This window comes from Muscardinus avellanarius (assembly GCF_963383645.1).
Source record: "Muscardinus avellanarius genome assembly, chromosome: 2".
Lineage (NCBI taxonomy): Eukaryota > Metazoa > Chordata > Mammalia > Rodentia > Gliridae > Muscardinus > Muscardinus avellanarius.
In genome coordinates, this window is record NC_137787.1 from 73,889,931 (window position 1) to 73,915,727 (window position 25,797).

Consider the following 25,797-nt stretch of genomic DNA (forward strand, 5'->3'; position numbering starts at 1 on the left):
ATCTCACAAGTGGCTGAGCCTGGCTTCAAAACTGTGACCCTCCAATCTCTTGCCTCCCAAGTGCTGGGATTACAAGTGTGTTCCACATGCCTGGCTTCAGTCATTTGTTATTGTTCATTTGTCTAGCTCGGAAGTGCCAGTGGTCATCATGACTGCTGTAGAACTAACAAAGAGAACATACTTGTTTATGGAAAGATAATGCAAGTTGAAAAAGGAAATGAAACTATACTTGTTTTAGAGGCAGGTCTCAAACCAATTTTAGGAAAGCTAATATAATTTGAAGCTTATTCTATAGGAAAAGTCCTTTATTAGTCTTGTTTGGATGCAAGCTAGTGATAGTTACTTCCTAGGCACTGAATATATGAGAACTGAGCTCAGATCCCATTCTCAGAAATGGACAAGAGGAAAACTGTGATATTATGGTGTCAAATAAGAGGTCACTGTGTTCTTGAAGTGAAATAAATACTAAGTAATACCTGGGATGGATTATAGGCAAGATAAAGAAGAGAAAGACAAACCAATTAGTTGACTACTCTGAAATCACCCATTTAATGATTTAGGGATTTGCCCTTTAATTCCAACAGGGACCACTTTAATGCCACCATTTCTAATAAATCCTAACCCAAACTGCCTTTCTCTTTTCTCATTCCCTGCCATTTATCTTGTTTCCTCTGTCCTTACTCATTTGTGGCCCTACTCTCCAATATCACCAAAGTTCTCTATGTAGTATTGTATTGCTGTTTTAGATAATCAAATGACCCAACTCCAACAGGTAACAAATACATTGGAGTCACTAGGCAAGGATTCAAATGGATCAGCTGCAAGTAACTAACCAGAAGTGTCTGTCAGGACAATTAATGTACAGAATAGAAAGAGAGATCAAGAAAGTATTCTATTTGTGCAGGTGGATTCATCTCAAGTGTTAGAATGTCAGAAATAAAAGGTTAGGAAGCAAAAAGGAAAGTGGTTGGGAAGAATAACTCTGCCTGTCAAAAGTTTACACTCAGAAAAGAAAAGCAACACCTAGAGAGGACACACAGAGGTTGAAATAATGTACCCAAATAACTGACAGTATTTCCTCAAGACTGACAATTTTATATAGAATGGTATTTTTCTACATGGGAGTTCCTCATGTTAGTTTTTCAGCCCTTCACAAAGACATAATCCCTCATAACTCATGCACTGGTCATTAGTATTGTTCATGAGCTGTAACCACTCCTCCCCCTCTTTCTAGTAAACATGAGGATGTCACTCACTACTAGATCCATTAATTGGGCGAGTCCATCTCACTGTGACTAGTTCTTGTCAATGAGTTCAAAGCAGAAATTATGTGTGTGTGTCACTTCTAAATGGTAATATTTAATTGCCAACATGAGACCCACTGAGCTCTCTTTTATCCTGACATTGCAACCAATAATATTCAAGATGGAGGCTGCTCTATCAACCAGTATCTTTAAGTAACTACAGTGGAAAGATGAGCAGAACCTGCATTGATCCATGATAGAAATGTATCAGGAGCAATTCTTGTGGTTTTAAACCACTGAGATTGTAGAATATTTCATAGTGTAATTCAGAAAATCCCAATTGATATAGCCCATCATGTTAGCTGTTCATGCCAGCACAAAAATCCGAACTAGAATTACTGGTGGGAGTGAATATAATTTTAATAATTACAATAAATTAGTATTTATTATCAGATATGTAAGATCCGGGTCACACTATGAATGTTAATATCCTAAAAGGTCAACTCTCTCTCTCTCTCTCTCTCTCTCTCTCTCTCTCTCTCTCTCTCTCTTTCTCTCTCACTTTTTTCAAAGTACTGGAACCCAGGAGTATTCTGCCACCAAGCTACACTTCAAGGCTGGCCTCAAACTTGCAATCCTCCTATTTCAACTTCACAAATACTGGGATTACAGGCATATGCCACCATATCCAACTAGGATTAATTTACTAATGTACAAATGGAGATGGAATAATATTGTAGAAAGTGCTGTGTAATAGTTAAGAATTAAAAAAAAACATTTTGGATTTGTCTGTGTTCCACAGTCATGTGACCAAGGGAAAGTCTTTCAATTTTCCTGGACACAGTTTTCTCATCTGAATAAAGATGAGACAAATTCAACAAGTTAAATCATCCGCCAAAGAACATCTAGCCAGTGCCCTTGTCAAACCAGGATTCAACCCCAACTTTTTCTAATTTTTTTTTTCCTACTCCATGCACATTTCCCACCATGGTCCTTTTCAGTTCAAAGATCTTATGCAAATGCTCATAGCAAAACCGAATTTAGCTTTTTATTTTCATCCATGTCTGGAACCAATCTCAGGATTAAAAATGTTCATGCTCGACTTCCGGGAAGATGGCGACCGAGAAAAGCGGGGCTTAAGAGTCCTGCTAACAACCAATCTCCATTACCACAAAAAGAGCGCCTTTCATAGCCAGAAAACACCATCACCAGAAAAACAAAAAAACCACCAGGCTCCAGAGAGAAAGCGGACTGAGAACAGAGCTCAGGGCCACAGAGGAGATACACCGGTCTCATGCCCGAGGACGCGGCAGCAGCGCCATATTGCCGGCGGCAGCGGATAACTCAGCGGACGGCTACAGCAAGCCCAGGTGAGCCGATGCGGAACAGCCAGGCGGGATCTTTTGGCGCAGACAGCATTTAAAGCTCCCAGTGGCTGAGCTCAGCACACGCTGCAGGGATTCAGAGTGGAAATCAAAACCAGAGAAGAAAAAATACGCCAGCCTCATGGCCGAGGGCGTGACAGAGGCGCCATATTGCCACCGGCGGCGGCAGCAACAGTGAATTCACCGAGTCCAGTACAGCTACATCTACGTACTCAAGAACAGTGAGTCAAATTGCGGGCCACAGAGGAGAAATCCCAGTATTGTGCCTCCTGGGACTTGACCCAGTGAGGGAGTGGTGGTGGCAGAGATATCACACCATAGGAGAGCGTGCAACCTGGCACCCCCCATAGTTTAAAGCAGCCTCTATCGACTCCCTGGGTCAGAGACTCTGTGATACAACCCAGTAAAGGAGTAGTAGGGTCTGAGATAATACAGACTCGAGATCCAGAGCACCTTAAGTGAAGCCATAGTGACCCAAGGGAAGAACCCAGAGAAGGCACAAACCTCCGAAATCATGGGAAAGAGGAATAACACTGAAGTAATGAATGTGCACAACCCCACAACATCAGAACCTGATAAAACAGAAAATCAGAGATTTCTAGAAGATCAAATCAGGAAAATAACTGTAGAAATAATAGAGGTGCTTCGAAAAGAATTCAGAGAGAGCCAAAAAGAGATTAAGGATGCAATTAATGAAGTAAAGGCCTCAATTCAAAGCACAAACAACCGATTAGACCACATGGAGAACAGAATCTCGCTCTTAGAAGATGAGCAATCCAAAAATGAATGCATAGTTTCTAATCTAGAAAAAGATATCCAACAGCAGGAATCTGACATTGAAGAAATATGGGCCCATCTTAAGAGAGCTAACCTAAGAATAATTGGAATAGAGGAGGGAAAAGAAAGTGATACCAAAGGGATCAACAATCTCTTCAAGGAAGTAATAGCAGAAAATTTTCCAAATATAGAGCAAGAGGTTGATACACAGATCCAGGAAACTTATAGAACTCCCTTTAGACAGGATCCGAGAAGAGGATCCCCACGCCATATAATTGTCAAAATGACCAATGTGGAAGCCAAGCAGAGAATCTTAAAGGCAACAAAAACAAAGGGCCAAGTGACATTCAGAGGCAAACCAATTAGAATCACTCCAGACTTCCCAAACCAAGTCATGAGAGCCAGAAGGGCTTGGAGTAACATATTCCAAACTCTGAAAGAAAACAACTTCCAGCCAAAAATTTCCTACCCAGCAAAACTTTCTATCAAATTAGATGGAGAAATAAGAAGCTTCCATGACAAACAGAAACTGAAGGAATTTATGTCTTCAAAACCAGCGCTAGAGAAAATACTCAAAGAGATTAACTACAAAGAAGAAATAGGTAACACTCACCAGAACCAGAGAAACAAGAGTTTCCATCCAACAGACAACTAAGATTGGTTATCTGTGGAGATTCATTATTTATGTTAGTCTTTTACCTATCTCTAAATTGTATTGTTTGCCTTTATTGTTGTTAATTTTTAGGATTTCTAGTTGGAATATTAATATACCTTCAGATATAGCATTTGGAAATATTTTATCCCATTCTATTAGTAACTTTTAACTCTGTTTACATTGTCTTTGGATATACAATATTTTCTTTTATTTTTTAGGGAGTTTGTATATTCTTCTGTTGCCTGTGCCATTGAAATCATATCCAAGAAATCACTGCCAATTTCAATGTTGTGAGGTTTTATGACCCAGATTTTCTCCTAAAAGTTTATAGTCTTAAGATTTATATTTAGGTCTTTTATCTAGTTTGAGTTAATACTTGTATGTGGGATTAGGTAAGGGTCCAATTTTATTCTTTTCCATGTAATTATTATTTTTCAACAATATTTAGTTAAAAGATTATTATTTCCACCACCAAATCTTCGTGGAAACCTTGTCAAAAATAACTTGACAATATAGGGAAGAAGTTAGCTCTAGGCTTGTATTTAACTCCAATGGTCTATATATCTGCCTTTAGAACAGTACTACACTGTTTCAATTATTGTAGCTTTATATGGTTTGAAATCAGAAAATATACATCTTCTAGCTTTGTTTTTGCTTCAAGATTGTTTTGGGTATCTAGAGTCCATATTCCATATCAGGATAGATTTTTTTCTGAAAAATAAATATATGATAGTTTCACCTAAAAAAAAGAAAAAAATATTCTCTGGTAAGAAAGAAAGCAAAAAGAAATATTGAAATGTTATCTTTAAGTCATCAAAAGCTTGGTATCAGACAAATGAAACTGTTATGTGAGATTATCATTTTTAATTTTGGATAAATTGCTATAATACTAGATGTCAACCACTAAGCCAAGCATGGGAGGGAGGGATGGGGAGAGAATGGGGTGGGGATCGGGTGGGGGCTGACTGGGCGATGTGTGCATGTATGTCTACAAAAGTTTGTATCCCACTATGATGTATGAATACAGTGCACCAATAAAATAAAATTAAAAAAAATAAAAAAATAATAAAAAAATAAAAAAAATAAAAATAAATGTTCATGCTCTCTCCCCTTCTTTTCACATTATCAACATTTTTTTTCTTTATTATCTGTGCTAGAAAAAAATAGGTGTTTTTTCCTTTGTAAAAGACTGCAACATCCTATTGTGTGGAATGAACTATAATGAAACCTCCACCAAGTAGTGGCACCAGAGGAATGGATCTATTTTTTATTAAATCTTCTGTCATTTTGCATACTACTGATCTATGACCTGGTTTTCAGGGGGAAAAAAGTAAAAGAAAAAGAGTACATTCAGATTTGTGTTATTTTGACTGAAGAACCAAGTTAGATTTGAAATCTAGTTTCTTGTCGATTGGGTGGTAATGAAGACTTAGGGCTATGAAAGAATATTAATAGTGTTTAAAGGAAAATAGTTTTTTTCTGTTGGAGCATTCCTCATCTAAGGTTTCTGGACTTATAATACTTTTTATCACCCATATGTGAAAAAATTACTTCTAAAATTTTCTCTTAAAAATATTTTAGCTCAGAAGTAGAATACTTCTAGGTTCAATCTCCAAAACTAACAAGCAAATATTATTCAAGTGAAATTGCCTAAAAGAATACATATATAATTGCCCTGTACTAAAAATAATTTTGCTTCTTAATTACTTAAGCATAGTCATAAAACTGGCCCATATAATAATTAATAATATCCTTTTTTCCTTCCATTTTCATTGAATTGGGATCGAATCCAGGGTTCTACCTCTGAGAAACATCCCTAGTCTATTTTTTTTTTTTTTTTTTTGGTGGTACTGGGGTTCCTGGAAGCCCATCTATCTCCGGGCTACACTCCCAGACCTATTTTATTTTTGGAAACAGGGTCTCCTAAGCCAGCATGGCTGGCTTCGAACCTGCGCGATCCTCCTGTCTCTGCCTCCCAAGCGCGGGGATTACAAGCGTGCGCCACCACGCCCGGCTCCCTAGTCCTATTTTATTTTTATTTTGAAACAAGATCTCACTAAGTTGCTGAGGCTGACTTCAAACCTGTGATGCTACTGTCTCAGCTTCCCAAGTATTACTGGCATGTGCTACCAGGCCCAGCTTGTAATAACATTTTATTTTTAAAATACTCATGGTCCTCTTAATCCATTATAAAATGATCAAATCCTAAACTCCTTTTTATTTTAATTTTTAATTTTTTATGGTACCAGGGATGGAACCCAGGAGTATTTCTACCTCCTAGCTACACTACCAGCCCTATGTCCTATGTTTTATTCTTTATTTTGAAACAGGATCTCAATGAGTTGCAAAAGGCTTCACTAAGTATTAGCTGAGGTTGTCCACAAACTACCATACTCCTGTCTCAGCTTCCCAAATGCTGGGATTACAAGTGTGTTCCATCACACCTGGCTCCAAACCCCTTTTTATAAGGAAACTTATAATTAAATTTTACTTCTAAATAACAGATTATTAAGTAAGTAACCAACTTTCTATATCATTTCATTTTGGCTCATTAGAAAGTAAGCATTTCAATTTGAAAGATGCTGATAAGATTTGGAGATTTGGAGTGTGTGTGTGTGTGTGTGTGTGTGTGTGTGTGTGTGTGTGTGTTGCTATGCAATTTTTATCTTATATGGAGATTCATGCAGTCTTTACCCCAATCAAGATACAGATTTATTCCCACACCACAAAGGAAATTCCTTGTACCAGTTCTTTATATTATCAACTTTCAATCTGTTCTTGTCACCTGGAAAACACTAAACTAATCTTCACTGTGGTTTTGTCATTTTGAATATGTCACCGAAATTGGTTCATTTACTTCTGAGAGTGACTTTGTTTTATTACTAAAGATAATGTGCTTGAGATCAGTCAACTTGTATTGGTGGTTTGTTCCTAATCCTGGTCAGTAATTTTTTTTTTGTATGGATAGATATAATCAGAGTTTGTTCGAGGTGTTGCTATTACAAATATACCCATTACAAGAACTCTTAGATCCCTTTGGTATCACTTTCTTTTCCCTCCTCTATTCCAATTATTCTTAGGTTAGCTCTCTTAAGATGGGCCCATATTTCTTCAATGTCAGATTCCTGCTGTTGGATATCTTTTTCTAGATTAGAAACTATGCATTCATTTTTGGATTGCTCATCTTCTAAGAGCGAGATTCTGTTCTCCATGTGGTCTAATCGGTTGTTTGTGCTTTGAATTGAGGCCTTTACTTCATTAATTGCATCCTTTATCTCTTTTTGGCTCTCTCTGAGTTCTTTTCGAAGCACCTCTATTATTTCTACAGTTATTTTCCTGATTTGATCTTCTAGAAATCTCTGATTTTCTGTTTTATCAGGTTCTGATGTTGTGGGGTTGTGCACATTCATTACTTCAGTGTTATTCCTCTTTCCCATGATTTCGGAGGTTTGTGCCTTCTCTGGGTTCTTCCCTTGGGTCACTATGGCTTCACTTAAGGTGCTCTGGATCTCGAGTCTGTATTATCTCAGACCCTACTACTCCTTTACTGGGTTGTATCACAGAGTCTCCGACCCAGGGAGTCGATAGAGGCTGCTTTAAACTAACAATCTCTTCAAGGAAGTAATAGCAGAAAATTTTCCAAATATAGAGCAAGAGGTTGATACACAGATCCAGGAAACTTATAGAACTCCCTTTAGACAGGATCCGAGAAGAGGATCCCCACGCCATATAATTGTCAAAATGACCAATGTGGAAGCCAAGCAGAGAATCTTAAAGGCAACAAAAACAAAGGGCCAACTGACATTCAGAGGCAAACCAATTAGAATCACTCCAGACTTCCCAAACCAAGTCATGAGAGCCAGAAGGGCTTGGAGTAACATATTCCAAACTCTGAAAGAAAACAACTTCCAGCCAAAAATTTCCTATCCAGCAAAACTTTCTATCAAATTAGATGGAGAAATAAGAAGCTTCCATGACAAACAGAAACTGAAGGAATATATGTCTTCAAAACCAGCGCTAGAGAAAATACTCAAAGAGATTAACTACAAAGAAGAAATAGGTAACACTCACCAGAACCAGAGAAACAAGAGTTTCCATCCAACAGACAACTAAGATTGGTTATCTGTGGAGATTCATTATTTATGTTAGTCTTTTACCTATCTCTAAATTGTATTGTTTGCCTTTATTGTTGTTAATTTTTAGGATGTCTAGTTGGAGTATTAATATACCTTCAGATATAGCATTTGGAAATATTTTATCCAATTCTATTAGTAACTTTTAACTCTGTTTACATTGTCTTTGGATATACAATATTTTCTTTTATTTTTTAGGGAGTTTGTATATTCTTCTGTTGCCTGTGCCATTGAAATCATATCCAAGAAATCACTGCCAATTTCAATGTTGTGAGGTTTTATGACCCAGATTTTCTCCTAAAAGTTTATAGTCTTAAGATTTATATTTAGGTCTTTTATCTATTTTGAGTTAATACTTGTATATGGGATTAGGTAAGGGTCCAATTTTATTCTTTTCCATGTAATTATTATTTTTCAACAATATTTAGTTAAAAGAGTATTATTTCTACCACCAAATCTTCGTGGAAACCTTGTCAAAAATAACTTGACAATATAGGGAAGAATTTAGCTCTAGGCTTGTATTTAACTCCAATGGTCTATATATCTGCCTTTAGAACAGTACTACACTGTTTCAATTATTGTAGCTTTATATGGTTTGAAATCAGAAAATATACATCTTCTAGCTTTGTTTTTGCTTCGAGATTGTTTTGGGTATCTAGAGTCCATATTCCATATCAGGATAGATTTTTTTCTGAAAAATAAATATATGATAGTTTCACCTAAAAAAAAGAAAAAAATATTCTCTGGTAAGAAAGAAAGCAAAAAGAAATATTGAAATGTTATCTTTAAGTCATCAAAAGCTTGGTATCAGACAAATGAAACTGTTATGTGAGATTATCATTTTTAATTTTGGATAAATTGCTATAATACTAGATGTCAACCACTAAGCCAAGCATGGGAGGGAGGGATGGGGAGAGAATGGGGTGGGGATCGGGTGGGGGCTGACTGGGCGATGTGTGCATGTATGTCTACAAAAGTTTGTATCCCACTATGATGTATGAATACAGTGCACCAATAAAATAAAATTTAAAAAAAAAAAAAAGAACTCTTAGAGTTTTTTGCATGAACTTAAATGTTCATTTCTCTGGGACAAATGCCCAAGAGTATAATTTCTGAGTCGTATAATAAATAAATGCCTATTTAGTTTTATGAATAACTGTCACTATTTTTCTGGACTAGTTCTATCATTTCATCTTCACATTAGAAAGGTATGAAAGATTCAGTTTCTTGGACACTTTACCAGCACTTATTATTTTCTTTTTTGGCCTCCTCCTCCTCCTCCTCCTCCTCCTCTTCCTCCTCCTCCTCCTCCTTCTCCTCCTTCTTCTTTCTTCTTCTTCTTCTTCTTCTTCTTCTTCTTCTTCTTCTTCTTCTTCTTCTTCTTCTTCTTCTCCTCCTCCTCCTCCTCCTCCTCCTCCTCCTCCTCCTCCTCCTCCTCCTCCTCTTCTTCTTCTTCTTCTTCTTCTTCTTCTTCTTCTTCTTCTTCTTCTTCTTCTTCTTCCTTTCCTTCTCCTTCTCCTTCTCCTTTTTTGCCATTTTAGTAGGTACACAGTTATTTCTTGTAGTAGGTTTAATGTGCCTTTTCCTAAAGATTAATATTTTAATATCTTTTTATGTATTTACTATATACATCTCCTCTTTGGTGAAATATCTGTTGTGTCTTTTGCCCATTTTCTTAGTTGGTTTATTTTTATACTGTTGAACATTAATAGTTCTTTATATATTCTCTCTCAGTTTTGATGAATATATGGTTTGCAAATACTTCTCCCCTATCTGTAGTGTGTCTTTTTATACTCTTAAAAAAATTTTAAAGCCACAATTAAAATTTAATTTAAATTAAAATGTAAATGTTTAAATATTTTAATTTTGGAAAAGTCAAATTTATTAATATTTGTGTTCATATCATGCGTCTGCTGTCATGTGTAACAATTCATCACTTAAGCCTACTTCCTTGAAAATGTTCTATTTTCTTCTGTTTTATAGCTTTATGTTTTGCAATGAGATTCATGATTTATATTTCATTAATTTTTGTGTCACTGTGAAGTTTAGATCGATATCAGTTTTGCCTGTAGATGTCTAACTATGCCATTGGTTAAAGTACTATTCTTCCTACATTTTAAACTTTTTTCTTTTGTCAAAAATCAGTTAGAAACACTTTTGTTGATCTATTTCTTGGTTCTTTTTTCTGCTCCACTAAGGTATGTGTCTATCTGAAATGCTATTTTAAAAACAAATTTAAAAGGTACATTATTTATTTTAGAGAATAATTTACTTAAACTGGGGACTGGTTCTATTAGAAAGCAATGCAATCTCTGGAAATTCCAAGTAGTTTTGTAGTTTAAATAACCAAATATAAGTTACATGCATGGATGGTTTGACGTACCCATAGGTTTTATGAGTATTATAGAAGAAGACAGAAGGTACTTTCCATAAAAAGGAAACCCCAAGTTACAAATATCAAGTTACTAAAGATACTAAACATTTTGAGCTTCAGTGTTTAATGCCAACTCTAGAGTGATGCCAAAAACTTTGAGATATTTAAATGAATGTTTTTAAAGAGACTATACTAAAAAAAATAGTATATATACCACATAAGTATATCTCTTTTTTGTTTTTCATTCCATTAACAGACATGAAACACTCTAGATCCTATTTTAAGATTTTTAGTCTCCAAATATACTGTGAGTTGCAAAATGTCTGATTGTTGTTAATGACCTGAAGTCCTGCAATTTGTCCCGGTTTTCAAATAAGCTCTGTTGACATTTGTTTGAATAGCAAACCAAAGCAAATAGGAGCCTCAGAGCATGAACAAGATGTGCTAGATGATACAAAAAAGAAAATACAATAAAAATTCTAGGCCAGTTACATGACATTTTCCATAAGAGGTGGAAAGGATCTAAACCCTGAGCAGATTATCTTCATTCCTTTCAGTATGTCTGGATATATTTTTCACCCATTACTATCACACTGATGTTCCTTTCTACTAAACAACATTAAATAGATATTCCATGAATTCTTAAGGATTAAATTGATGATAATCCGCTCTAAGACACTCACATTAAAATATACAAAAGAAAATTCTTTTGAGAGTTAGCTGTTTTCTTGAGAACTTAACTTTTTCCATGTATTCTATTACCACTAACTTAGTTTAGCTTTTCTAGGAATTTTTTTCTCTTATTCTATCCAAACAGAAAAAAACTTTTTATATCATCCAAAATTATGACTTTGTAAGAAGTAATATATGTCCCAAAAGAAAATGTGATTTTAGTTAGAGGATGTAGCAAGTAGGAGGATATGGCTGGGGTTGATCTAGAGAATAATATGTAATCACAGAATACCTATGGTACTCCTAAGGGGAAATTAAATATATTTAAATCATTATTTATACACATTATCTGGTCTTAATCCATATGATCTCACTTCACATTCCACTAAAAATCCAGATGCTTGAACATTGACTAATTTTGAACATCAAATGCCCTCACAGCACCAGTGAGAGTGTTTTGATATAATAATCTTTTTTCCATGGGACCACGTATGTATCAGAAGCCTAACTGGTACCACCTGCTCTGCCTCTTCTGAGCTCCTTTGTGGGAAAATCAAATTTAAAAGGCATCCACGGTGAGTAAGCCATGTCGTCTCCACTATTTCACAGCCTGGACAGCTTTGCTCATGTTTCTATTAGTAACATAATACATTATTTATAAGCAGGATGTAGTAAATTTATCGATTCCATCAGCTTCTTTTTTTTTTTTTTTTCTTTTTTGCGGGTCTAGGGATGGAACCCATGGGCATTCGACCTCCAAGCTATACCCCCTGCCCTGCCCTAATTTTTTATTCTTTATTTCATGTGTTTATTTTGGAGTTTTATAAAAAGAACAGCTGGTTTTCACAAACATCTATTAAATAGTTATAATTTTAAAAATATAGCTTCAAAATCTAAAACTTTGCTTAAGTTTTGCTTGGCAACGATAGTGGACATGAATTATTCAAGATGTGGTATGTGATGGGTAAAATGTACTGATGAAGTATCATTTTTATTTCTACTATCAGAAAATTATTAATCTCACCCCAAATATCAACCAAATGAAGAAGTCTTTCATATTATCATGCTAATGATTCATTAGAATTAAATTGCATTTGAAAAAAATCTGATGGATTCATGGGTTAACTCAAACTAGCCTCTTTAGATGAACAAGAGCAAGAACAAAATTACTTCTGCCACTTTAAAACCTACTAAATTTCTAAGTCCTCAATAAATACATTCTGTTTTTTCTCTGAAATGTTGTATCTCAGCCAAAATTCAACTACCCTCCTCTTCAATGTCTGTTACTATTTTGACTGCTCATCAGATGTCTCCCTGAACTTCAAACAGCTATACTGCTAAGGTTCCAAAAGCGAGGCTACCAACATGCTTCATATCTAAGATCATTAGAGATACTAATAATTAGCTAGAGCATCTCTTTTACTCCTTATAAATAAGCACCAATACATTCTGGTGGCTTGGGAAATCATGCTATTCAAGGTAATCCATTATAACATGAAAATATCCTACCTGCTCAACTGTGACAGAGTGAAAGTGCTAAATTCTAGTACTGCTTCTACCAATTCCCAGCTTTTTGAGAGTGGAAAGTTATAAGAAAGGTTCTGGTTAAAAGAAATGGTTGCTGGAGGTGGGCATGGTGGCACACACTTGTAATCCCAGCATTTGGGAGGCTGAGACCAAAGGATCATGTTTTGTGGGCAGCCTCAGCTACTTAGTGAGGTCCTATGCAACTTAGAGAGACCCTGTTTCAAAATAAATAATAAAAAAAAAATAGGGCAGGAGGTGTAGCTCGGAGGTTGAATGGCCCTGGGTTCCATCCCCAGTACAAAAAAAGAAAAAAAGGAACGGATTGCTGGGTATGGTAGAGCACCCTTATAATCCCAGTACTTGGGAGGATGAGACACCAGGATTGCAGGTTTGAGACAAGATTCAGTAATTTAGTGAGACTGTTTCAAAATAAAATAAGGCTAAGAGTATAGCTTAGAAAATCCATGAATTTAATCTCCACTGCTGAAAAGAAAGCAATGAATCACTATTTTATCTATAAGGTGAAAATCACCAACCATTCTAAAAATAAGAAAGTAATTACTTGTGTCTGTATATCATATATTCCAACCTTACACTTCAGTTCTATTATGTACAATGAAGGTTACAAAAGAAAAAGAATCTAAAATCAGTGCTTCCAAAATGCACTCTTTAGCAGTAGGTTAAAGGAACTCTAGCCAACTAAAGTGCTCATTTCCTCATAACTGGCAAAGCGCCTTCCCTTAAATCATTAGGGACATCTGTGTCTCGTTGAGCAATGAAGACAAGATGCTTGTTAACTTAAACAGGGAGGTGTGCACTTCACCTTCTATGTCAACAACTTTTTCATCATGAAAGAACAAAAATTATATCACTTATTTGTGGAGAAAATGATCAAACATTGCTTTCCTGTCACCAAATAAAGAAGATGAGTATATTTGTGTGTGTGTGTGTGTGTGTGTGTGTGTGTGTGTGTGTGTTTTACTAGGAACTAGTACTTGAACCCAGAGGCATTCTATATCCCCAGCCCTTTTTACTTTTTATTTTGAAACAAGGTAGGTGGTTCCTAGGTTGCTCAGGCTGGCCTTGAACCTGTGAGTCTCCTGTCTCAGCCTCCAGGTACTGGAATTACAGACGTATGCCATGATGCCTGGCTAGGTAGAAAGTTCTTAATCTTAAAATTGATCAGGTTATATAAAAACTATTTTAAATTTAGTTCTATATTTAAAATATTATAATAAAAAGCATCATAAATAAAATCAATTAACATAAATTTTAAGATTTTATTTTTAATTTCTATAAAGTTTTTTATTTAAAAAATAACAAAAAACATGCAATCAATTATTCAAAAAGGCAAATAAAATAGTGAATGATTTGGCATAAAAGAGGTAAAAAGAATGAACAGTAAGTCCACACAAAAAAAATTCAAACTATAGATGTTAAATTTCTCTAGTGATTAAAGAAATAAAAAACAGATAATGTAGGAAAAATTTAAACAGTTTGGTAGTTTAGCATGGCAAGGATTGGGGAAATAAACACAAACATTGTTGGTATCAGTATAAATTACTAATTCATTTTATGACAATAATTTTATATTACCTAACACAGTAAAAAACCCTTCTTGCTTTGATATAAAAATTTCACTATTAAAATTTATCCTATATAAGTTCCTATAAAGTACATGTGTAAATGATCATGACTGCATTTTTTGAAGAAAAAAAAACCTTCATGTCTAATAAGATTGGTTAAATGAAGTCCGTCATATTATCAAGTACAGTCATTTAAGCAATTATATAAATCTATGTTGCTGGTATAGAAAATGTTATAAATACAGTATCAGTTAAAAAGTAAGGTATGAGCTAGGCATGGTGGTATGTACCTGCAACACCAGTATTTGAGAGTCTGAGACAAGAAGATTGCAGGATTGAGGCCAGTCTCAGTGATTTATTAGAATCCTTGGCTAATTAGTAAGACCCTGTTTCAAAATAAAAAATAAAATAGGGTAAAATGCCCCCTGGTTCAATCCTCAGTAACACACACACACACACACACACACACACACACACACACACACACGGATACTCAGTATTATATAACTTCCATTATGTAAGTTGAAAAAGAAAATACATTAACTTATAGATTTGGGAATTAAAAATTAAAAAGATAGCCGGGCGTGGTGGCGCATACTTGTAATCCCTGAGCTTGGGAGGCTGAGACAGGAGGATCGCACAGGTTCAAAACCAGCCTCAGCTACTTAGTGAGGCTCTCAGCAACTTAGTGAGACCCAGTTTCCAAATAAAATATTTAAAAAAGGTCTGGGAGTATAGCCTGGAGGTAGAAAGCCTCTGGGTTCCACCCCAAGTACCACAAAAAAAAAAAAAAATTATAAAGATAAACAAGAGACTTAACAGTGATTGCCTTTGAAGACAGGTACTGTGAATAAAAGTAGTAAATATTTGGTCTTCTATCATCCTATATTTTTGAGTTACAAATATTGAACATTACTAGCTTTTGAAAAATATTAACAAACTCAACCAAAAAGCTTATAGAACTGATCAACAAATTCAGCAAAGTATCTGGATACAAAATCAATCTTAAAAAATCAGAAGTTTTTCTGTGCACCAACCATAATCCACTGAAAAAGAAATCCAGAAAATACTTCCACTCAGGATTTCCCACAAAAAAAAAAAATACTTGGGAATAAACTTAACCAAGGAGGTAAAAGACCTCTAAAACAAAATTATAAAACATTTAAAAAAATTAAAGAAGACCTTAGAAGACAAAACGATCTTCCATGTTCATGGATAGGCAGAATAAATATCATAAAATGGCCATACTTCCAAAAGTGATCTACAGATTCAACCCAATACCCATTAAATTACAAGATCATTCCTCACAGACATAGAAAATTCATTCCTTAAATTTATTTGGAACAACAAAAAGCTCAGAATAGTCAAAGTAGCTCTCAGCAACAAAAACCATGCAGGAGGAATCACAATACCTGACTTTAAACTATACTTCAAAGCCATAGTAATAAAAACAGCATGGTACTGGCACAAAAAATAGATAACTAGACCAATGGAGCAGAATAGAAGACTCAGAAACAAATCCACACACTAGAAAAGCAATCATTCAAAACACAAACAACAACAAATGCTGGCGAGGATGTGAAGATGTGGGAACTTTAAAACATTGTTGGTGGGATTGCAAATTAGCACAACCTCTTTGGAAAAGAGTATAGGGGATCCTCAGAAGAATGGGAATGAACCTACCATATGATCCAACAATACCATTTCTGGACATCTACGCAAAAGAAAGGAAACCAAACTGCCAAACTAATGCATACATATCTATGTTCATAGCTGCACAGTTCACCATTGCCAAACCATGGAATCAGCCAAGTTGTCCATCAACAGATGAATGGATTACAAAACTATGGGATTTGTATACAATGGAATTTTACTCACTCATAAAGAAAAACACAATTACATCATTTACAGGGAAATAGATGGAACTGGAGGACATTATGCTAAGTGAGATTAGTCAGTCACAAAAAATAAGAAATTGGATGCTCTCCCTAGTATGTCAAAGCTAGGGAAAAATGGGACATAGGAGTAACACCAGATGAAGAAGGAGATTCTCTTAGATGAGCAAATCAGGTGACCAGAGGAGATGGGAGGGGGAAGAGGGAAATTCTCTACTGTGCATGATGTACTGTGACAAACACATCAAAGTCAGTCACTAAGCCAGGCATGAGCAGGAAGGTGGAGGGGATGGGGCAGGAATTGGGTAAGGGCTAACTGGGTGATATGTGCATGTATGTCTTTGCCGTCTTGTATCCCATTAAGATGTATGGCTACAATGCACCAATAAAAAAATCTAAAATAATATTAACAGCAACGAGCTAGGTGACAGCCATTTTATTTTTACTTTAACTTTTAATTGTTTTTGTTTTCTTATAAAAAGAGCTACAGTGACCACTCCAAAGATATCAAACTAGAATGAGCTGGGATGATATTATTCACAATAATTCCACACTAGCTGTGTTCAAGGTAATAATTAAATGCAGCCATATGTTTAGCATGATCCAATGAAGTTCTATGGCTTTCGGAAAACCACTGCAATGTGGGGACCACTAACAAGTATGTTCAACAAGAAAACATCTTTAACAGTTAAACAGTCTGACTATGGAAAGGATGGCCTAACAAGAGAGTAAACCCTGGATCAGTGCTGTACACAGTACACCCTGCTCCTTCTGCCTAGCTTACCTCCCTAGCTTTTTTGTCCAGCTAACTCCAACTCAACCCATAAGAGGTGGCTTAGGAATCACTGATCCCAGGGAAGCTATCCTGATCTCATCTCCTTCAACTTTGTGGTTTAGTTACTCTCTACTCAAAATAAGGTCCTCAAACCAAAAACATGACATGCCATCAACTGTGAGCTTCTTAGAAGTGACCTGAGGCTCTATGCTAGATGACTTGCATACACATAAAAATTTGTAAGCAATGGGTAAATGGCAACCCTAGGTGTGTTCACAGTTCCTATGCACATCCACATCAGAGCATTCAATTTACAACATTTATAACTTTTGTTGGTTTATCTAAATTAGACTGTAAAATTGTTAAAGACAAGAGCTAAAATTTGTGTTATTCTATATCCATTATACCTACCAGTATAATGGATATCCCAGAAATGTTAAAGAAGAATAAATGAAAAGTAAGCAAAAACTGTTAATTCATTACTTTATATAGTAACTCATCAATTATTTACCAATATAGAAACATAAATTACAAATGATAGCAAAATTGAAAAAGATACTTTGAAAAAACTCTGGCTAAATATATTTACATATTATAAGCACATTATAAAATATTCTTGCACTCACCAAATGGGACATGAAATCTAGAGCTATACTAAAGTTTCTTATAATATTTGTTTGCTTTTTCTTTTAAAAAAATCCCCATTTTCAAATGATCACATAATGTCACCAATTTGAGTGCAAGCCAGCAGCTGAAAAGATAGAAATAAATTACTTTTAGATTTCTATTGTTCCTTTGATGATGCACAAATCATGTTACTGTTTATCTTTAAGTCTGCAGCTGCTGCTGGCTCTGCGTCACTGTTTACTATAATAACTGCCTTCAGATTTCATCCTGACCCATATCTTATTATAGGATATGCCCAGGCCAGATGAGCAAGTTCAGAAATCAGTCGTAATCATGAATGCTTATAAAATTGTTAAATGGGAAATCTCTTTTTATAAAACATAAAAATTATTCAATATGCCTTCCACCTCCAGCCAAAATCCTCACCTGGCTGTTTCTCGCCACTCAGCTTCCTCACCTTCACGCCAGCAAATCTCATCCAGCTCTGTGAAAAGGTCATGAGGGATGTGCTCCTCGTCGTCATCCTCGGTTCCAAGAATAAACTGTACCCGCTGTGATGGGGTATCTATGAAAAACCAAAGACAGGAGCATGCATTACCACACTCCAACTGAACATGTCCGAGACGCTACCTTTAATACAACCCCAACCCCCACTGTAACCCTCACCCAGTGTAGACTTGTAAATTAAAACTAAATTTAACATAGCATTAAAGTCTAGCATCATTTAAGTCTAGCAAAACTATATAAATGTACATGAAGAGAATTTGGAAAAGAAGAAATAAAATTTTAAATTGACCATAGTCACAAATGACTTGATCATCTATATAGAAAATCCCATTGAATCTGCTTCTTCAAAAAAAATCCTAGAAATAAGTTTAGTAAGATGGCATGATCATATAGAAATCACATTTTATACACTAGATCGAAAGATTGAAAACAAGAACAAGAAGTGAAACAATTTAAAATAGCTTCAAAAATGAGATATCTAAGTTTGGGCAAGTGGTGCATCCCTGGAATCATAATACTTAGGAGGCTCACATAAGAGCATCACAAGTTCAAGGCCAGCCTGGGTAACATGGAGGGACTCTGTCTCAAAATAAAAAATGGAAAAGGCTGAAGGTATATATCAGTAGTAGAATGTTTCTAGGTTCAGTCCTCAGTAACACACACACACACACACACACACACACACACACACACACACAAAAGAGAAAAAAGAAATAAAATATCTAGGTATAAATTAAGCAAAACACATGGAAGATTTGCATTCTGAAAACTAAAATATCATGAAATTAACTAAAAAGAAATTAAAAGCCTAGATAAATTAAGATACATTTAGTGTCCATGTTAGAAAAATCATTATAGTTGAGACTAATCTTCTCAAATGGATTTATAGTAATATAATTCCAATCCAACTCCCAGAAGAATTTTATAGTTAAAAACAAATTAATTCTAAAATTTATATAGAAAGGTAAAAAGAGTAGAATAGTTAAACAGTTTTTCAAAGAAGAACAAAGTTAGGGGAACTCATACCATGTGATTGTATCTGATTCTAAGAATCACATTTGTTTCTTGAATTATGATAGAGTTATATCCTGATAAACCCATTGCACACTGAAAATACAAAAAGGCACCTAATACATTAATTTACTGAGCATTATAGCTTAATAAAACAATAAAACATGAATTTTTTCTGCTCATGATCATGTAGCTGACTGTGAGCTTTGGCTCCCTGCCACTCACCAGCCCAGGAAGGGGGAAGTACCTCAGCTTTCTCAGAAGAGAGTATCACACTGCAGATTGCTAGACTGGGCAAAGACCAAAATTCAAAATATGCTTTCTACCTAATGTATACTCTTTTCCTCCTATTGAAAAGTGAAAATCTTAAGTTGAACCTCTACAAGTGGGTGTCCATCTGCATTCTAAAGCCATAGTAATCAAGAGAGTGTCGTACTAGGAACAACGAGATAGAAAATGTCATTGCCTGAGTATTCATACCTCCCCCAAAACTCTGAGGTTGAAATCCTAACTTCCCAACTTCCCTTACGAAGATACACTGAAGGTTGGGCAATTAGGTTGTGGGGTTAGTACCTTTATAAAACAAATGCCAGAGAGCACTTCTGTACTGTTCTACCAGGCAAAGATACTCAGAAAAAATGGTAGTCTTGCAACCCAGACGAAAGTTCACATTAAAACCCAAACACGCTGGCATCCTGAACTCAGACTTCCAGACTCCAAAGCTGTGAAAATCAGATTTCTGTTGTTTATCAGCCAGAGGGTCTATAGAACTTTGTTATAACAAATAGAACTGGCTTAGATTGATACCTAAGTAAATGAAACAGAATAAAGAATCCAGAAAAAGTCCAATAAACATGGCAAATTGAGTTTTAAAAAGGTGCAAAGACAATTTAATGAAGAATATACTTTATCCGTGGTGTGTGTGTGTGTGTGTGTGTGTGTGTGTGTGTGTGTGTGTGTGTTTTAACAAATGGTGTTCAAATAATTGGACATCCACATATAAAGAAAAAAGACCTTGAAAGACAACTTATACCAAAATAACTCAAAATGGATTTTATATATACAACTTTCAGAAAAACAAGAACAGAAAATCGTTTTGACCTTTAGGCAAAGAGTTCTTAAATTTAAGACCAAATGCATAATCTGTAATACAAAATAATAATAAATCGAAATCTATCAAAGTTTTAAACTTTTACCTAATGAAGGACACTGTTAGAATAATATAAAGATAAGTGACAGAGGAAAAAAAGAAAATACCTGAAATAGTGTATTCAATAGTCTTATGTCCAACACATATAAAATATAAACAGTAAAAAAATAAAAATTGGGCAAAATATTTTAACAGACACTTTGCCAGAGGAAAAATTGGGATTGTAAATTACTACAAAGAAAATTGTCAATGATTTGTGATCAGTTCAATGATGAAAATTATCAAAATTTAGGTCAGAGCAATGTGAAGTTTGCCTATAGTTATCCTGCCAGTTTTATAGGTGCCACCAAAAAACCTGAGAGTCCTGGGAAAGAGACCAAAGACAGGTTGTTACTCAGAAAACAATAGCAGCATCCAGGGTGTCACCATCTAAGTCAGCTCCACAAGCCCCACTTCCCATGGAATATGCAAATGGCCAAGAGATACTTCACGTTCTGGAGACACGCTGCAGAAGAGGACTGAGATGAGGGAAGCCCAGTCCCTCATAAAGACACACCTCAATCTGGCTTTTTGCCTCATACAGGGACATCATCTCCATTATACTGGCAAGAGACAAGTCTGCTCTTTGCTCCAAAAAGCTATCTCTATCTTGCTAGTCTGTTCACTGTACAAACATCTTTGAAATCTGGCCCGTAGGTACTTGTTACCTCTGCTCACTAAGCGTGTAGGATCAGGAGTCACGCAGGGAGAACTGCCTCCCAGCCACCATCGTCACGTCATTCGATCACTCTCCAATAAAGATGTGTGAATTCAAAGGTTGTTTGTTGTTGAAGCTTAAACTCCTCTGTAAACCTTTTCACCACCTTACCTTTCTACCTGTGAGGAGTCCCCACTTTTTATTTTGCCCAATTCTCCAGTTCACTGGGAGGATAAACTAAAAAGCATTTCTAGAGATTACATTTTCATTATTTTCCCTTTGACCTATATTTTTGAAAGATTATATTCACATTATTTCCATAGAATAGTAAAAATATTTTTTAAAAGTCCCATTTACTCTCCCACCCCCTTTTGGTACTGGGGATTGAACCCAGGGGTATTTATTCCCCAAGTTACACCCCTAGCCCCTCCCCCATTTTTGAAACAGGGCCTGCTAAGTCGTTGAGAGTCTCACTTAATTGCTGAAAACAGCCTTGAACCTGTCATCTTCCTGTCTCAGCCTCCCAAGTACTAGGATTACAGGTGGGCACCACTGCACCCAGTTCCTTTATTTTAGAGAAAATATAAGATCATCAAGAAGTAAACCTGACAAAATCATGTAATACATTTGTGATAAGGATTATAAAACTTTATTGAGTGATATAAAAGATTTGGCTTAATATATATAAGTATATACATATATACTATATGTATATATAAACACATATATATTTGTGAGGAGGGTGCTAAAAGTTGAATTTAGAGGTATTCTACCTTTGAGTTATACCCATACCCCATTTTCTTTTTTATTTTGAAATAGGGTCTCATTAGGAGGGTCTCACTAAATGGCTGAGGTTGCCCTTGAACCTGCAAACCTCCCATCTCAGCCCCCTATGTACACCATCAATTGTTAACTAAATATTAATGAAAATATTTAATAATGGAATTCTATCTTATAAATTCCATGTTATTCCAATAAATGATATTTTAAATATTTTTAAAACACAAAGAATAAATAAATCAATAACAAGTACATAGTGATTACTGAAATCTATAATGTTAGACATTTTACTTATAAAATGAACCAATTAATAGGCTATTGGTTAATTTTTAAACAAATTCACAAGCTTGTTTTACCACAATATTTATAATTTCAGAGGACAATGGTGAAAATGTATACAAAATAACAACAATCTAATAATTATCCTACTGATGTAACTTACTTATGTATTTGTGTAAGTAAGTAAACATTTATAGTAGAATCCTAATCGCTGCAGCCTCAGCCCATCTGCTGCCGCTCTTTCTCTTGCTATTGCATTCTGGGTACCTTAGGCCTCCTTAAGACTCAACCATACCAAGTTCTTTCCCACCTCAGGGTCTTCACATGAACTCTTTCTTCTAGCTCTCCTACATATCTTTTGGCCCTCTGCTTAAATGTAATACACTTTTTGGCACTACTACCTAGTCACCCTTGCAAAACACACACACAAATACACACATATATGCACATAAAAACATATTCATATGCAAAGTTACATCAGGTCCCTGGCGTCCTAAATCATTATCTTACCCCTCTTGCATTTATCTAAATTTTAATCAAATAATTTATTATACTGTAATTAATTTTATCTATCTTATCTGTTAGAATGTATGAATTATAAAGGCAGAAACCCTGTTAACTTTATTCATTGTTATATCCTCAGTGCATTTCAAAGTTTAATAAATATTTACTTATTTAAATAATGGAAGCACTTTACAAATGTTAATTTATGGTCAAGATTTATTTGGTACATGCTGTTTTCTTCTACCTTCTTATTTCAATGAACTTTATGCATTACTTTCTAAAAAATATAATGTGACAAAATATATCTGGTCACCGTGTCAGTTGCTTGTTGGTGGTTTTGGCTGTTGTTGTTTCTGGGGGTACTTTTGAAGTACCAAGGATCAAACCAATAACCTTGCACATTCTAGGCAAGCACTCTACCACCAAGCTACAAATTCAGACCTTTAATGTTTTTATAAAAATTGTTTTTTAGCTGGGCATGGTGGCATACTCTTGTAATTCCCACGCTTGTGAGGTGAAGACAGGAGGATCACGCTGGTTTGAAGCCAGCCGTGCTGGCTTAAGAGACCCTGTTTCTTTTTTTTATTATTTATTTTTATTTTTTATTGGTGCATTGTAATCATATATCACATTGGAATACAAGGCTTGAGAGGATATACAAGCACACATCATCCAATTAGCCCTCATCCAGCCCCCATCCCTTTCCCTCCCCCTCCCTCGATCCCATGCTTGTTTGGTGATTAACTTTGATACATTTGTTTATGTACCCCCTGAGTTTTAAAGAGGCTCCATCCTCCCCTATTCCATACCCTCTGATTGGTCACCTTAGTTGCTTCACTATAGGGCCCTTTCTATAGCTCGACCTCTTCCTGTTGCCCCTTTCCTCCTAGTTTTTGCTGATTAGGGGAAGCATCTGATTTTTATTTTCTGCGATATTTCTCTGTGCATGCAGCGTTGTAAGTAGCGATCCCACTCTTGATGGCCCCAGTAGTGGCCTGGCTACCTGGTGGACTGATCCAGACCTCGCTGGCTCAGGCAGCGGCCTTGCCTCATGGGAGGCCCCGATTCTAGAAAGGACCCTGTTTCCAAATAAAAATATAAAATAGGTCTGGGAGTATAGCCCGGAGGTAGAAGGGTTTCCAGGAACCTCAGTATCACCAAAAAAATAAAATAAATAAATAATAAAAATAATTGTTTTTTAAAGGAGAAAATAAACTTACCCAATGTTTTAAAGTCTTGTTCTAGAACAAGTGATTACAATCAAGATAACAAATCGTTTCTACTTGAGAAACAACCAAAAGTTCATATTAAATGCATTCAATATAAAAAGTAACTTTGGTCTATTAAATTGAATATAACGGGCATTTTATTAAAGGAAATTTTATAATAGAATAATGACAAAAATGTTTGTACTGATGTTCAAAACTGCATTGTAGAAGAAGCAATAATAAGTGAGAGCCACCATGGTCAAGGGAGAGATCCACAGGAGGAGGTAGGCTAGCCAAGTCACATCAGCATTAGGAACACAACATTTTTTGACCATAAGATAAATTAAAATATACAAAATTATGGTATGGTTTAGGCAAGGACTTAGGAATAGGTCTATGCAAGAAAACATCTCAGAAGTAAGGCTTGAGGTCATCTCTGAGGTCTGAAATTAGCTGCATGATCTAAACAGGAATATTAAACTATAAAAAATATATTTCACATGGTTAGTTGAAATTAGAATCGAACAAATGGAAATAGTCAATAATAGTTTATGGGTTCATAAAAATCAGTAATTCATTACATGAGCAAATCCAAGAGTCAGTACTATAAGGTTGCATTTTTTAAAAAATAGATTTGCAGTTAAGAGATGATTTCATAGGTTGAAAAGAAGGATCAAATGAGTTTTGAATACTGTTTTTTAAACTAACTGGAGTATAATAACCAAATTTATCAGGCTTTGATGTATCAAGTAATCTGTAAAAAGTCCAAATAAGCAGACCCTGTAAGTGACCTGATCCCATCATAGAGAAACTGACGTACAAAACAGTATCTCATTATCAAGAAACATGGTCCGGGCGTGGCGGCACATGCTTGTAACCCCAGCATTTGGGAAGCTGAGACAGGTGGTTCACGGATAGCCGCAGCTGCTAAGTGAGGCCCTTCCCAACTGAGTGAGGCCTTGTTTTGAAAATAAAAAAAATTAAAAAATAGGGCTGGGTACTCAGAGGTAGAATGCCCCTGGGTTCTATCCCCAGTACCACAAAAAAAAAAAGAAAAGAAAAGAAAGGAAAAGAGAAGAGAAGAAAAGAAAAGAAGAGAAAGAAAGAAAAGAAAAGAAAAAAATAACAGCACTAAAGGGCTGGAGCATGTAAATCAAAAGGAGGTGGAGAGTGAGACCTCTAAAATAGTAAATATATAAACTACTGTTGTTGGGCTTTTTTTGTATCCTAGTAAGAGACACAGACAATCTCAGCAGTGAAAATTATGGCTGCAAAAGTACTTTTCAAACTATAAAGTACTGCATAAATAGTATTGATGATGGTTGATACTGATGGTAGAGGTGTTGATGATACAGGCTTAACTACCAGAAACAGGGAGATTTAGAAATAGTTTCAGAATTTTAAGAAGGTTGAATGGGAAGATAATAGTGCCATTAATAAGAGGGGTTTGTCAGAATGAGAAGCCAGTGTTACAGAATGAGTGCTCAGAAGACAACTTTTGGATACATCCAGAACAAACGTGACAAGAAGGTCATCAGGCTTGAGACTGGATTCCAGAAAAGAGGACAGGGTGGGAGGTGGAAGCACAGTGGCATTTAAGTAAAGAAGTTATAAGATTACAATGGAGGGTGACTCAAAAGCTGAAGCATATAGAGAGAACAGTCAGCATGGGGAACTCCAACAGGTTTCAGATTGGAGATGATGAAGTTAACAAAAGAATCAAATGAGGAATAGACAGACGTGGAAAGGACCGATGTTCAGTAAATGTTCAGTGAGCATCTTCCTTTCATCAAATATTGTTCTAAGCAGTGAAGAAGATGATATGAACAAAAAAATTCTCTACACTCATGCAACTCATATCTGATGGGGAGAAGAATGTGTCAGGGAACAGAGTAGGAGAGGATTTCAAAAAGAACAAAATTCAGCTTCACACGTTGTAGAGAGTGAAGAGATGAGAACTAAGAGCAGGGGGTTTTGGCTGGCCTAATTTTAAATAACACTGAAATTTCAA

At 35.6% G+C, this 25,797-nt stretch overlaps 1 protein-coding gene across 7 annotated transcripts in view; it reads right to left on the bottom strand.

The window, feature by feature from the left end:
- Positions 1 to 25,797, bottom strand: part of SLC4A10 (solute carrier family 4 member 10) — a gene marked incomplete at both ends in the record, with an annotated part of 320,758 nt that overhangs the window by 118,675 nt on the left and 176,286 nt on the right. For all 7 annotated transcript variants that reach the window (XM_080689857.1, XM_080689854.1, XM_080689856.1 and 4 more), the window contains one exon: positions 18,077 to 18,215. In XM_080689857.1, coding sequence (XP_080545983.1) covers positions 18,077 to 18,215 — 139 coding nt within the window. The remainder of the gene's footprint in view (positions 1 to 18,076; positions 18,216 to 25,797) is intronic.